Here is a 16281-nt window from a genome sequence, read left to right as displayed (position 1 = left end):
TCACTGAAAAAACCATAGGTTTCACACACGTTATAGTTAGGAATTAGCATTTAAAAAACCTTGCAAATTCACTGAAAAAAACATAGGTTTCACACATGTTATAGTTAGCGGAAATTTTACTGATAAAAAACCAATGAAATTCCCCCGTTATAGTTAGTGCAGGCAACTATAACTCACGCGACCGCAATCTTCTGCTGATGACATATGTGTCTTTATGAAAAAAAAATATTTGTAATATATGTATAGCTAAAAATGTATGGAAGAAGACATGGGCAAATAAGTGTCTAAATACAGTATTAGCATCAGCAGAGGATTGCGGTCGCGTGAGTTATAGTTGCCTGCACTAACTATAACGGGGGAATTTCATTGGTTTTTTATCAGTAAAATTTCCGCTAACTATAACATGTGTGAAACCTATGTTTTTTTCAGTGAATATATATATATATATATAGAGAGAGAGAGAGGGAGAGAAATATATATATATGTTTTCATATATATTTTTTATATCTTTTCCGGGGTCCCCGTGCAAGGGCTGGAATATTCAAGTGCTTATTACTTTGATGAGGATCCCTTGGAAGAGAACTGTTTTCTGCTTTGTTTAAAGAACATCTCAATAAAGAATTGAGGAATTGTTACAAAGAATTAACATGCAGAGGTAATTATATTAATCAGAATTGAAATGTGATCTGAAGAAGCTCCATTCCTCCTCGCGCATATATCTATGTCAATATTCACCAAAATCCTTAAGTCCTTTGCAAGTAGGCCACAGATGAATTGTCCAGCCATAACACAATACATGTGTAGATGTATTCATGCACTGATTGCTAATACTGGCAGTATTGCTAGCTTTTTAACCAGGGGCCCTTTGTTTCTACACAGGTTCAATAATCGCAAAGCATTCCCCTAAATAACAGTGAAGATCAGTCAGTCATGTAAAAATGCACTCTACTGAACATAATAATGTTACATTTATAAGGTATAAAAGGGGCATTTCAACTGACTTTCATACAATCTGCTCGACATTGTGAGTCATCAAAAGTAGCCTGAGATCTTATAATACGTTACCATTCCTCATAAAGGGTGGAATAAAAATCCTGCATTATTTGTAGCTCAGTTTCATAAACTGTGGGATTGTAAATTTCCTGCAATAGCTTCTTAGGATCTGAGGTAGAAAGGGAAAAATTCAAGTTAATTGATAGAGAAGTAGCTATTATACATTTTACAAATAATTTTATCACAGTTTTGCTGTAGTATAGCAATTTCAATTCCCAAGTACAAAGTATCAAAGAGTAAACATGCATCATAGGTTTAATAACCCTTTTCTAAGGTTTTCATTTGAATGGTACACTGTTAATTCATCATGGTGTTCTAATAAGCCACCCAGAAGCAATAATTACAGATCACTCTGGGATACTGATAATGTCCCCAGTGAGTGTTACATGGAGACCACTCATGAGTGCTAGAGGGCCCACCCTAGAGGGCACTATTAAACTACCAATGAAGAGTTATAGGATAGCCACTGAATAGCATCACAAGACCAACTTCACATGCTGTGCTGGGAAGAAGATTACAGTACATAGATCTAAGGTACAAATGAAAGCATCAATCCATGGTGTTATTAGTAATTCAAAAAGATAAGACACAGTCGGGATGTGTAAGGAAATATAAGCGGTTTAGGCCCTAGACTCTTTCTAAGCCCAAAAAGGGACTACACAAGAGGAAGAAACAATTGACCTTGCCACATTTACCAAAACACATAGGAAGGAGAACTTAAAAAGTATATGTAGGAAGCTGTCTCTCTGTATAGTGCACTAAAGAGAAGTACACTGCGTAGAGAGTCCAGTGGATCCCCAATTGGTTTACTGAGGCTAAAGTAGATAATGCTATCGCTCTCTTTTGCGGCAGTGTGGGCTATTAGTTAGGCTTATCAGAGGGTAGTACAAAGCATTTGTTGTACTCACAAAGGCAATAAATTAGACACACTCAATGAATAAATCCAAGACCAAATTAGAAAAATAACACTTTTTTTTTTATATCATTTTGTGAAACCAAGAACTTTGCTCAAAGGTAAGTTCTGTTTTTAGCTCAGTAGATTAAACAGCAATACCGTTCAAAATTGTGCGTCTTTCCGTGCAATGCAATCCTATGTAAGGAAAAGGCATGAATGCGTACAGTCGGTTTTAGGGGTTCACCTTTTGGGTTTTGGTTTGTAGGTGGGACAAGGTCCAAAGTATTACCAACAGTCTTCGGGAGCTACTCGGGTTTAGCGGACAGCAGGATGCTGGTGAAGTTGGTAGCTGGGCATGTCACAGTGAAGGGAGGCCACCTGAAAAGAGGCTGCACAGGAGAGATTGGGGACAAGTCCAAGAGCTCCCAAAAGGGGGCTTGGGTTGCAACAGGTCTTAGAGCAAGGGGGCACAGCCGGTTCTCCGGTACCCAGGCCGGGCAGCACTGATGGGTGTTCAGGTCATCTGGCCTGGGTGCGCAAAGTTGCTCCGTGCAGTTTGGGTCAAACAGCTGTCAGGGGCAAAATCAGGTCAGCTAGGGCACTCACAAAGTGGTTCTTAGTGGTGCTGATAACCCTCGGCGGGAGCTCGGTCCTGGTGCAGTGGGAATCCAGACTGGACTACAATTGTTGCTCTTTGATGCGGAGGTTGGTGCTGCATGGCTCCGGTTTGTCCTGGTGTCTTCCCACTCTGTGTAGAGACCAATCGGATCTTCCAGAGCATGAGTACCTTCTCCTAGTTGTCTGCGGCGTTGGACGGTCGGGGAAGCTGCAAGACGGTAGATCAGACTCTGCTTTTCAGTGCCTGCAAATAGCAGGGGAGTAGATCCCCTACTCCAAAGGAGACTATAGGAAATATCTGGAAGTGATGGCAGACTACCCAAGACTGGGGCAAATCTCCAACTTGCAGGACAAGTCACATCTGCGACTGTCGAGAGAGGTTGCAGCAGGCCGGGTTTCGCGACAAAAAGTCCACAGCTCTTCTGCTGTTCTCGCCAGGCAGTGACTCTTCTTCATTCTTCTCTTGATACATCGAATCTGAGTTCTTGGGTTCAGGGGTGCCACCTAAATACTCAATTTAGGGGCGTCAAGAGGAGTGACAGGTAGTAACTGTAAGAAAGTGGCTCTGTATATACTGTTCCCAAATAGGTACAGTGTGCACAAAGTCCACAGTCCCCAGAGGTTAGGCAGAGGCTAAAGTTAGATATAACCTTACTCTCTAAAGTGGTAGCTTGGTCGAGAAGTAAGGCAGTATCAGAGGACAGTGTAAAGCATTTGTTGTACACACTCAATCAGCAAATGGTCTCACACACTCAAGAACTGTATTCTAGGCCAATGGTTTGTATATAAAAATATATGGTTGTTTTATTTTAGAAACAACAATAGGTATCAAAATATACTTTCTCGGTATGAGATGCTTTAGATAAATACTTTCAATAGGCAATAGCTTTTGAATACAGTAGCTACAGTTGTTGCAATGGGCAACACAATTTCAAACACAATTATACATTGAGCTCAAAGGGAATTTCTAAGTATATGCAGTTAGTTACTTTTTGGATTACTTTTCCTACCACAGGACTGGATACTAGATTCAGTCCTGGGACATTTCCTGGAAACAGGCGAGTAAAAACGTTTTGGTTACAGGTATGATTTTTAAGGAATATTATTATATTTTAAAAGTTGACACTTAGAAACTTTTTCACATAGAATCACCAATGTTATCCTATGGGAGGAAATTCACTTAGCAGGTAAGTGGGGTTATCGTTACTTTTATTACTCAGTGTTGGATCCTGGATCCAGCACTGGTGCATCTCCTGTAAACAGTTGAAAGAATATGTTTTTGTTAGATAGGCGATTTTTAAGAAATATTTGCAAGTTTCAAAAATCGACAGAAGAATTTCTGGTGAAAACCAGGCAATGTTATCCTATGGAGGAAAATCAAGTTAGCGATAAGTACAGTTGTAATTACTTTTCAGGGTCAGTGATGGGCACCAAGATCCAGCACTGGGATCTCTCCTGATAACAGGTGAGTAATTTTGTTTTCGTTATTCAGCTGATTTTAGATGACTATTTTAAAGTTTCAAAGCTCAACAGAAGAATTTCCAAGTGAAACCAGTCAATGTTACCCTATTGAAGAAAAGTGAGTTATCAGCTTTTGGGTAAGTACTCGACTGGCAGAGTTAAGGTTCTGGGCATAGACTCAGGGGTCTCCCAGGGTCAGCTAGGTACAGTAGTTACACCCTTAGCAGCACAGGGGCAGCCGGGTGCAGAGAGAGTTAGGCCCAATGTTATCCTATGGCGGGCAGGGGGCCTTTGGTAGGTGGCTGCTGGCAAGCAGGCCACGTGGCTGTGGGAGCTGGGCTCCTGGTCACTTGCTCAGGACAAGTGGGGAAGTAGATTAGGATAAAGGTTGCACTCCCAGGGGCACTCGGGCGGCTGGGTGCAGGGTGCTTTTGAGCCGTCGGGCGCTCAATGGATTTCAATAGAGATGCTCAGTGACGAACAAAGGCTGCAAGCTCGGGGACGAAGATTCTTCAGGTGCGACCACCACTTCGAGAGGTAAGTTGGGAAGTTGGAGGATAGGTAGGCACTCAGGAGCTGGGCACAGGGGGGCGCCGGGTGCAGGGGTGCCTTTTGGCGTCGGGAAATCTTACCCTCTGTTGATCGCGGTTGGGGGGGTCCCTGGTTCTGAGGCTGCAGGCGTTGTCAGGAGCGTCGAGGAGGGTCTTTGGGTGCTGGATTCGGGGTCACAGTCATCGGGGGGGGACATCCTTGTGGTCTTTGTCCACTCCGGCACAGGCCAGGCTTGGCGTGTGCAGGAGTCGCGGTTCCTGGCTGGTGCCAGGGGTTGTTGCTTGTGGTTGAGCAGAACCACTGCTCGTGAGAGTTCCAGTCTTTAAGAGTCACAAGGTAGTCAGGTCCTCCGGGGTTTTGAGGTTGCTGACCACTGGAGACGCCGGGGTTTAGCAGGAGCAGGTTCGAGGGCCGACAGGCCTGTAGGTCTGGGGCCAAATCAGTTGGTGTCTTCCTCTTGTTAGCAGCGGCACGGCAGGTCTTCAGGTTTCTTGATCTTCTTGCTTGTTTCGGTTTTGGGATCTGAGGAAGGAAGGTTCAGGGTGCCCCTAAATACTACATTTAGGGACGTTAGAAGTAGGTAAAGGGCAGGGTCCCTTCCCTGGGGTGGGTACATCCCTTATCCTGCCACTCTCCTGTGGGAGGGAGGAAGTAGCCTAGTCCTGATTGGGCAGGGCTTCCCATCTTCCAGATGGCGATAGCCCGGAGATGTGCTTCACCTCGCCTCCCCCACCTGAGGGGTGGATTTGGCCGAGGCTGGCACACCCCCTTTCCTCCCTTGGGGTTTCCCCCCCGAGTGGGGGTCAGAACCAGTGGGGGCCAGTTGCTGAGTACAGCAAGTGGCCTGGAGAAGCTCAAAAAGGCAGCATGCCTTTGAAGCTTCCCCTGCCCATCCTGGGGGAGGAGACCTAGCACCTCGCCAAGGATGTGCATTGTTGCAGGCCCAGGAGAGTGGATGGCTCTCTACCCCGGGGTCCAGCAACATGTCTGCTGTGTGGCAGCCTAGGCAGCCCTTCAGACAAGACGTGGATTGCAGGTTAGGTTCCGGGGGCAACTCAAAGTTGCCCTCTGTCGTGCATTGTACATTAATTCCCACAATGGCATCAGTGCGGGTTCAATGTGCTGAGAAGTTTCATACCAAACTTCTCAGTCTTCAGTGTTGCCATCATGGTGCTGTGGAGTTCGTGTTGACGATCTCCCGGCACCATATACTCTTAATGGCAGCACTGCACTTACAGTGCCCAGGAATGGACCTGGGTACTGTAGGGGCATAGGGCTTATGCACCTGTACCCACACCACTGGCACAGGGCACCCAGCTAGAGGGGTGACTGAGGTATGCCAGGGCAGTGTGTGTTGTGGGCATGGCACACAGGGATGTGTGCCATGTCGACACTCTGTTTTGTTCTGCACCAAGACACTCAGCCTGCAAAGGCAGTGTGTGTGTGTCAGGGTACAGGGCCTCTAAGGGTGGCACAATAAGTGCTGCAGCCCTTAGGGGCCTTCTCGGGTCACTGTGCCCTGGGTACCATTTACGAGGGGCTGACCTGTGGCCAGAGATGCCAATTGGGTTTAGGCTGTCATGCAGTTTTAGGGAAGGAACATAGGCCCTGGGCACCTGGTTGGCAGGAGCCCAGGGCACACTCAGTCAAAGTACATCAGCAATTCAGCAAAAAGTGGGGGCATACCATGCAAGAAAGATGGCACTTTCTCACAGTAACCAATGGGCGGACTAGCTTTCGGGTGTCTACGCCCTTTATATGACTACTTCCTGAGAGAAGGGGGTATACCCCTGACTCTAGAAGGCTAATTCCAATCAAAAACAAGATGGAGGAATTTGAAAAGTGAGGTCCACATCGGCTAGTCAACCTTAAGGGTGATGCTGGCTTGATGTGGCCACACCTCTTAATCTTACTAATTTTCCCCACCTGTCTCGCTGCCAAAAAGTGGGGTCAGCACAGGGGGGAGTGGGCATCTCAACTATCTGGAGAGGCTTGGGTCGCATAACAAAGGCGGCAGGGCCTTTGAAGCTTCCCACCCTGGAATGCAGTTCCTGCTTGGAGGAAGTGTAAACATCTTTGCCTAGGCTTTGTTCTTAACCTCCAAGAGCGAAGCCTCCCACCTCAGGGGGTCAGAAATTTGTATAGGGTGGCTGACTGGTGGAGACCGGTCAGTGAACATATTAGGGATTGGTAGAGTTTCAGGGGGCACCCGTACAGTGTCCTTTGGGGCATTTATTAACAAATGCAACACTGGCATCAATGAGGGTTTATTAAGATGAGATGTTTAGTACCAACTGTCTCAGGGGTACAGTGAAAACAGCATGTACCTGACCAGTGTCCAGTCCATGTACTCGATATGGCTTCCCTGTTCACTTATGGCATTTAAGGGTGAACTTAGATACCACTGGGACACATCCAATTGCGCAGATATGGCCACACATGGGTGTAGTGCTCTCTGCCTTCGAGCTGTGGGGTCTGCTGTTGGGGTGACTTGCGTATACAACATGTAGTGTTTGGCGGGCATGGAACACAGGGATGCGTGCCATGTCGACTCTTTATTTTCTCTACACCAAGACACGCAGGCTGCAATGGCAGTATGCATGACCTTGGTGAGGCATACTTTAGGGTGGCACAATTTATGCTGCAGTCCTTGGGAACCCTATTTAGCCCCAATGCCCTAGGTTCTAGGGGTACCATCTACTAGGGACCTATTTGAGTCCTAAAGGGTGCCAATTGTGGAACAGTGGCACAGCCTAAGGAAAGAACACTGGTGCTGTGTGTAGAAAGCTGGCTCTGTATATACTATACCAAAGTAAGGTATAGTGTGCACAGAGTCCACCATATCCCAAAGGCTTCCAGAGTTTAGAGTAGATAATGCCTTACTCTCAATTTGTGGCAGTGTGGGTGAGCAGTAAGGCTTTATCAAAGAGTTGTGGTAAGCATTTATTGTACACACTCAGGCAAGAAATCATGTCACACACTCAAAGACTGAACTTAAACTAATTGTTTGTATCAACAAAAGTTATTTGTTGGATTTAATTTTTAGAACCAAGCAAGACTTGGTGTAGGTAAGTAAAGGAAAATGTTACTTACCCAGTAAGCATCTGTTCTTGGCATATAGAGCTGTAGATTCACATGCTTTGCATATTCCTGCCATCTAGTGTTGGGTCCGGATGTTTGCACTTTGTTTTTCTTCGAAGAAGTCTATCCAGTCACGAGGTAGGTGACTCCTCCTTTCGGTAATAGTGCGCTCGGGCATTGACTCCATTGTTAGATTGTTTTCCAACAAAGGGTGAGAATGGAGTTAGTAAGAGATGTCCATGTGTATGTATATAAAGTAAGAGAGAACTGCAACAGGTATAGGTACCAGGGGAAGCGGGAGGGCAGATGTGAAACTACAGCTTTACATGCCAAGAACAGATGCTTACTTGGTAAGAAACATTTCCGTTCGAGGCATCTGAGCTGTATATCACATGCTTTACATAGACTATACAGCAGTATTCTCCCAAAGCGTTGACTAATCTGTAGCTGTTGCAGTTGTCTGAAAAAGTGTTCTAAATACTGCCTGGCCCACATTAGCTTGATGTCTTGCTAACACATCTACACAATGATGTTTGGTGAATGTGTTTGGTGTAGAACACGTTTCAGCCTTACAAATGTCAGGTATGGGAATGTTTCCTAAGAAAGCCATAGAAGCAATATTTTGCAAGTGGAATGCGCTCTAGGGGGTATTGTTAAAGTTCTCTTTGCTTTTGCATAACAATTCTGAATACATTTAACGATCCATCTGCAATACCTGACTTGGATACAGGATTGCCCTTGTGAGGTGGAGCAAAAGCAACAAAAAGTTGTTTAGTGTTACGAAATGACTTTTTTCTTTCTATGTAATATGAAAGGGCTCTTCTAACATCTAAAGTGTGTAGAGCTCGTTCTGTCACTGAATCCGGTTGAGGAAAGAACACCGGTAACTCAACCGATTGACTGATGTGAAAGGCAGAAACTTAGGGTTGGTACGAAGAACCACTTTGTCTTTGTGAAGCTGTAAAAAGGATTCTTCTATGGTTAGTGCCTGTAGCTCACCTACTCTCCTTAGTGAAATAACTGCAATGAGGAAAGCGATTTTTCACGAGAGAAATCGCAGTTCACATTTATGCATGGGTTCAAACGGTGGGCCCATTAATCGTGTGAGGACTATGTTAAGATTCCACACTGGGGCAGGTCGACGTCTTGGTGGTATAACTCTTAAGTCCTTCCATAAAGGCTTTGATAACTGGCACTCTAAAGAGAGACAAGTGTTGCCTATTTTGTAAAAACGCAGCTATTGCCGCGAGATGTAGGCGGACAGAAGTGTAATCTAACTGACTGCTGCAAGTGTAACAAATAAACAATATTTCATATGGAAGCATCAAATAACCAAACTCTATGACTTCATGAGCCCGATCGCTAGGTTGAGTTATTTGGGATCTGGGTGTCTGATTTCTCCATGGCTCTGTGAGGAGACTGGATGTCAGATGCAGCTTTTGATGTGGAACTAGTGATAGCTCCAACAGGGTCGTGAACCAAGGTTGACAGGCCTATGTGGGAGCTACTAGAATCAGTGTAAGGGATGTTTGCCTGAGTTTCCGAACCACTAATGGAATAAGTGGGAGAGGCAGAAAAGCATAGGCAAATATCCCTAACCAGTTCATCTATAGTGCATTGCCTTTGGAGAGCGGGTGTGGATACGTGGAGGCGAAGCTTGGGCATTTTGTGTTTTCGTGTGTGGCAAAAAGAGCCAAGTGTGACAGTTGGAGAGAGTGTGTCCCCTGCCCACTGTTATTGTATATAATACATAGCTGTCATGTGGTCGGTGTGAACTAGGACAGCTTTGCCTATGAGGTGAGCCTGAAAGGCTTTGCGCACTAGATACACTGCTAACTGCTCTAGATGATTCATGTGGAAAGCTTTTTGCTTTTGACTCCACAAGCCTTGAACTGTGTGATCTTGGAGATCGCGTCTGCTGTTAGCATTGTCTGTGGAACTGGGTCTATAAAGGGCCATCCTTTTGATAAATTTTGTGGGTTCCAACACTGTAGAGAGTGAGGAGTATGGTCGTTTACCAAAACTAGATTGGTTAAAAGACCCTGCGACTGGTTCCACTGACTTGCTAAGCATTCCTGAAAGGAACGCATGTGGAGCCTGGCATGGGGAACAATCATGATGCAAGAGGCCATCATTCCCAGCAGCTTCATATACACTCGAGCTGGTAGAGAGTGAGTGGGACGAAACTGCAGAACCAGAGCCTGAATATTGCAAATTCTGGCTGGAATAACAAAGGGAGGGAGTTAAGAGGAATATAGGTAGAATCTTCCTCCTGTCAAGCTTTTATAAACAATGTGATTCTACCCTGTAACAGTGAAACTTATTTTTTTATTTTTTATTTGTAGTTTTTTAGTGAAAAAAGTGCTCCATGAGATGTCATGGAAAGGCACTAAGTGTTTTTAAAATACCCCTCACACACTATGAATCCCATGGTGTCATGCTTCATCATAGGGGTCTTCCCGTCCCTCTACGGGGCGGGGCGTGCTATGACCAGCAAGTATGCGGGAGCACTGTTATTTGTGAAGGAATAGGCTATGTGTAATGTGGGAGTGAGAGGGGTAGGGTTAGTGAATAGTTACAAAAAATAAAAAATTCTCTGGATAGTGGAAAAAACTAATTTATTAATTTCCCTGGCTGTGAACATTAAAAAGGGGATATGTAGAGGGTGTACCTCAATCTGACACTCCCTACTGGGTCAACATGTTATGTAAGCAGTCCCCACTGCTTTACTCATCAGGACCTAATATAATCCCTACTACACTCAAAAATACTTGGTTTATATCACTTGTATGCCTATTTCTCAAAACACCAAACTTCAAAAAATAGTGCAAGTCTGGAGAAAGTTTGTAAGGGTGCAATGACCTTTATCGTTTGAAATAACACAAATCGGTATCTGTAATGATAAAAAAAACACAAAGTAAACAACCTGGTGGTTGTTCATTTAACCCCTTGCCTGCTCATGACGGAACCACTCTGTCATGAGCCACGGGCGCCGTGTGCTCATGACGGAGTGGTTCCGTCATGCTGCGGCCGTTGCGGCCGCTCCGCCCACGCGGCGCTGATTCCCCGCCTGTGCGGGCGAACAATGCAAGTGGGCGGAGTCGTGACGGAACCACTCCGTCATGAGCACAGTGCGCCTGTGGCTCATGACGGAGTGGTTCCGTCACGAGCAAGGCGGCACCGCGCTCACCCCGAATCCCCCCAGCACCGCGGCAAAATTTGTGCCGCGGCGAAGGGGTTAAACACATCACCATACTGTGGAGTCACCTTCTTAGAAGAAAACGTGATATATTTTTCCTTGTTATTAGCAGAAAAGGTTGTTATTCTAAAAATTCAATAAGAAACTGCCCGCAATTTGCGGAACATAATCGCTGATTTTTCACACTTGGTTTTGGCATAAAAACACACACACACACATTCGTCACACTCATCTATTGTTGTTTCAAGAGTGGTGAATCGTTCATTAATGTCAACAAAACATGCTTATGCCCGACATAATCGCTGGTTTTTTGCACTTGGTTAGGGCATAAAAACACACCTACACGTTCTTCACACTCATCTCTTTAGGTATTATATCAAGAGTGGTGCATCGTTCATTTATGTCGACAAACATGCTTATGGTAACGGACTCAACCCAATACATTGTACACGTACGTAATGAGGTTTGGGTACATACACTGTTAGGAATAATTATCCTGCTTCATGAGCTTACACCGGAGGGAAGGATGCCTTGTAATAGTCACTGTAAAGAGCATAAATTGCGTTAGCGTTTATCGATCGCGCCGTGTCCTCACGGCACTGATCGCAAAGACTTCTGAGCATACCGTAAAATGCCTCATTTTTAAAGACTTTGGCCTCAGTCTTACTTACATGTCGAAGGTCTAACCTCACCTCTGTCTGCCTCCGTGCGGTGCGGTGCAGACACTGGCAAATGGGTATTTAATCTGGTTCATAATGGGATGTTACCGGAAGAGGCGCCCCTCTTGAAAGATTAGCGCATCGCATACCTTAAAAATGGCTGCTCATTTACGTCCAGAGCAGGGAGTCTAGAAAAACTTACTTCCTGGTTAAGCGGGAGACCGGGATTGTCCTCGGTTTTTAAAAAACAAACAAATAAAGCATGATGTTTGCTAATGTAATAACAAAAAATTTTCACTTAATTTGGCATTATGATTTGAATCACTCTGTGAAGAGAAATAAGTAATCACGAGACGACTATTAATTGTGGACAATGACAGATAGCTAGATTTCTCGATATCAAGATTATTGTTGTTCTAAATGTTCTTTTTTGGGAAACGGACTAGGTCTATGTCCAGATCTTAAACGCTGTTTAAGAAAGGTGCGCATTTGGAATTTGCAACAGCAGTGTCATTTCTGTGAATATGCTTAGTTGTGGTCTTGACCATAGGTTCAGGTTTCATAGTCTTTATTTCGATTGTTATATCTTAGAAGACAATTACATAAAAAAAATATATATATTAGGATCAATCAATCATACATGCAAATTATTTAAAACACCATATTAGTGCATAACAATGCACAATTTAAGAAAGAATTAAACAGTTTTTAAAGACGCAGTATAAAGTGAAGTAAAACCCAATGTTAAAATTGAAAAACCAGGATAATTAAGAATGTCTGGCTCTAATAACCCAAGCCCACCCTAGATACTTTGCAACCCCAATTACAACCAATTCTGAGGTGTTAGTTCTTAGGGCCCACAATGCCTCTATGCATCTTCTGATGTTCGTCCGTTGGAAGATGGGCCTAATCCATTTGTTCCTTGGGGCATGATAAGCGGGACAAGCAAAGAAGAAGTGGCCCACACTCTCCTTTTGATCGTTACACCAGGGGCAGTACTCATTCGAACTACCAGCCCATTTTTTGGAAAAAGACCTTACTGGCAAACAACCTACCCTAAACGGGTGGTATAATTCTTTGTCCAGACTTTTGGTGATAAAATCCCAGTAGTTCTCCAGAGAGGGATCTAATTTATGCACCAGATATCTGCCAGAAAGGGAAGCGCCATCGGAACACACGACGGATCGATGTCTAACTGATGCCCAGTACAGTGACTTGAAGGCTTGCTTGGAAGGGAAAACAGAACTCCCCGGGGAATCCCACAGTTGGATAAGGCCCATTTCATCCAGGATTTTTTTCACTTCACGGAACCTAGGGATGTTGCTAGAACCCAGGAAAGATCTTACTTCCGCAAGTTCAGTAGCAAAAAGGCTTAGATCCGGCGATATCCAAATCCGTCTCCACAACGCAACCAACCGATATCGTGCCATCTCTTTGATAGACTTACAACCCATGTCCAACAAGAGAGGTTTGATTGGGGTGGATTGGGGTAGTCCTACCAAATTACGCAAAAATTTGTTTTGGACTGTTACCAAAGGGGATAGGTCCAAAAAAAACACAGGTCGGCCCCATACAGTATAGCTGAACTCATTTTTGCGTCATAGATCTTAAGTGCCGGTATTACCCTTTTGGTAAGAGACATTTTTTCTCCTGGATCAAACAGCCCGTGAGGCGTGCAAATTTTAAGCGAAGAACATCAACCTGGGGCTTCCAACGTAACCGAGAGTCTAGAGTTACTCCTAAATAAGTCATAACCGCCACCTGTTCCAGACCCACACCGTTCATGCTTACACAACTCTTTATGGGGCGATTTTTTGTTAGAACCATAAATTTAGTCTTGCTCACATTAATTTGCAGATCGTTTAATTTACAAAAATCCTCAAATCTGTTTAAGGCCGTTTGGAGGCCCTTACGCGTCTTTGATAGGATTAAAGTGTCATCTGCAAAGATGAGCAAGGGAAATTTAGTCCCACCCAGGGTCGGTGCATCAGTAGGAGTATCTGCAAAGAACTTCACCACCTGGTCAATAAACAGTAAAAAGAGGGTAGGTGCTAAAACGCACCCCTGGCGGACACCCCGTGTTACGGGGAAACTATCCGTCATCTGCCCTTGACCTCCCCACCTCACCCTAGCAAAATTGCCCTCGTGTAATCTTACCAGGAATTCAAGGAGTTCTTGTGGCATTCCTAAGGTGCCCAGAACAGCCCACAGTTTTGCCCTGGGCACCAGATCGAAGGCGGACTTTAGGTCCACAAAGGCGGCGTAGATAGACCCGCCTCCCAACAGCACCACCTTCCAGTATATCAGAATAAATCTGAAGACCTGGTCGATGGTGCTGGTACCTGATCTAAAGCCAGCCTGCATCGGAGAAAGGATGCTCTCCGACTCCATCCACCCCTGAACCCTGGCAAGGACCATCCTGGCAACAATTTTTTTGAGGGAGTCAATGAGACTGATGGGGCGGTAGTTTCCAGGAGCCGAGCGGTCCCCCTTTTTAAATATAGTAAGAATTTCCGCCCCTTCCAGGACTCAGGGATCCTAGCCCCCTTAGCAATGGCATTTGCAAGCTGAGTAACATAGGGAACCCAAAGGTGGGGGTCGATTTTAAGTAAGTCTGCCGGAATACAATCCATCCCAGGGGCTTTTCCCGCTTGAACCGAACAAAGTGCAATCCTGGAGTCATCATTCGTAAACACCAGGGGATGACAGGGGGGGGGGGGAGGGGCGGCAAAGGCGCGCAGATCCCCGGGTCAACAAGAGGTTTATAGACTGGGTCCCTAAACTGGGTTGAATAAAAGTCCACCCATGCTTCTACTGGTACATGATTTGCAGGGGTTTGGGAGTCGGGGTTCCTGCCCCATTTCACGACTTCCCAAAACTTAGTCTGGTTAGACAAAAGGCAAGCCTCAAGCAAGTTTGTCCAGTGGGCTTCGTCCCACTTCCTCTTCGCCTCCCACTGGACCTTTTTATACCATTGGCAAGCCATTTTAATATCACTGGTCACCCTAGACTTGATGGCTTTTATTAGCCCACTGTGAGCTTCCCTGCATTTTTTATTATACCATTTCCTACTAGAACTGGGAGTTTTTAGTTTCCCCAGCTTAGGTGGTAGGGTAAGGAGGGCCTTGAGTTTAATAAAACACTGCTCGTGCAAATCACTAATCCGTTGGATAACACCCTCGTTCGGAGATAGGTTCGCTATGGCATTCAAGGGAGATGATACTTCCAATGATATGCCGTTAAGCAGGGTGAGGTCCTCCACAACCCTGCTCCATTTAACCCTTCTTCTATAATTGGTTAGGATAGCCTTGGCAGTAATGCACGAGGCTACAGGGGATCTAACAAATCCACCAGGGAGCTTTATACTTAAGGACAAGGGGTTATGATCACTCATGGAATGGTCAATGACAGCCATGTCTTCCAAGAGAGACCAATACTCTATTTTAACCAGAATGTAATCAATTCTACTTTGACTAACCCCATTGTCAAATGTGGGTTTGCCAGCCTTGTCAGATATCGTGCGACCATTAGCCACTCTCAGACCCCACTCCAAATACAGCCCTGCCCAATGCAGAGCCGCTTCTGTGGCCTTTTTGATATTATTTAATGACAGGGATGGGATATTCCACACAGCATCCTCCTCAAACCCCAAATCCACATCATCGCTTAACAGGGGTTCAAAAGTACAGTTTAGATCCCCCCCGATAAGTATTAATTTATCCCTCCCAATAAGTTCAAGGTAAGAATCCAGCTCCTCTATGCTTACCGGACATCGCCCACCGGGATGTCCTCGAGCATATATATTAATAACAATGATTTCCCGATGTTTCTCCTTGATTAACTTAATTCCCAGAAGATCGGGGTTATTAACCAAAATTTCCACTGGTCTATAACTAATGGACTGCTTAACCCAGATTACCAGGCCCCCGGAAGCTCTACCCATAGTACCCTTGATTGCTGGTTTAAAAAAATTAAGAAAGCCTTCCCGAAATATCGGTTCAGGGGCCCAACTCTCTTGGAATAATAAGATATCATAGTTGTCTATGAAATCTGTCCAGTCTTCTGAGCCAATTCGTCCCTTTAGGCCATTGATATTCCATGAGGCTATTTTAAGTGAAGAGGCCAGCATGGTTGGAGCAGCTCGATTCATGTCCCCATGCTCTGATATTGTCTCCCCACCCTCGGGTGGTGGAAAACCAACCGACGAACTACCCCCTAGCACTCGCTCGGGGACCTTGACCGACTCATGAAGCCCATCACCCTCACTGGATAGGCATGCAACCCCAATAGTGGGGATGCTACAATAACTCCCTCCAGGTTCGGGACTAAGTCAATCGATACTTGGTTCGAAACGGTTGTGTAAATGGGGGAAAAAAGGTAAGTATGGAAACCTAACAACCGGTACACTCCCAACATTTCTTCTGGACATTAGGGGGTTGAAAAAGGGCACTGTGTTTCTTTTGGGATAAAAATAACTGAGGCTTAAAGACTGCACATCGCCCATCCTCCCAAATCTAGCATCCCTACGTATATGGTCTGCCACCCAAGGGTCCCTGAAATTTATCACAATGCAATCCCCCTCTAGGTCCTTCGGACAGTGCCGCACCCAGTGTACTCTCCTCACACTCAATATTTCTGTGCCAGAGGACGGGGGAAAGGGTCTGTTTTTATTTAACCAAAAGACCACCTTGTTTTTAAGATCCCCGTAGGATTCAGTTATATCTTCCCTTAGGGTTGAGACGCCTGTTAAGACAATCGTATAA

The 16281-nt window shown here is 45.1% G+C and overlaps 1 protein-coding gene across 1 annotated transcript in view; it reads right to left on the bottom strand.

Annotated features, from left to right (window-relative positions):
- LOC146816481 (exportin-5-like) overlaps nt 1–16281 on the bottom strand; it is a 1583592-nt gene that overhangs the window by 696891 nt on the left and 870420 nt on the right. The window contains 1 exon segment of the mRNA XM_085610325.1: nt 1066–1162. Within this exon segment, the coding sequence (XP_085466451.1) occupies nt 1066–1162 (97 nt within the window).

Source organism: Triturus cristatus, chromosome 6 (assembly GCF_964204655.1).
Source record: "Triturus cristatus chromosome 6, aTriCri1.1, whole genome shotgun sequence".
Classification (NCBI taxonomy): domain Eukaryota; kingdom Metazoa; phylum Chordata; class Amphibia; order Caudata; family Salamandridae; genus Triturus; species Triturus cristatus.
This window is presented reverse-complemented; position numbering and strand designations above follow the sequence as displayed.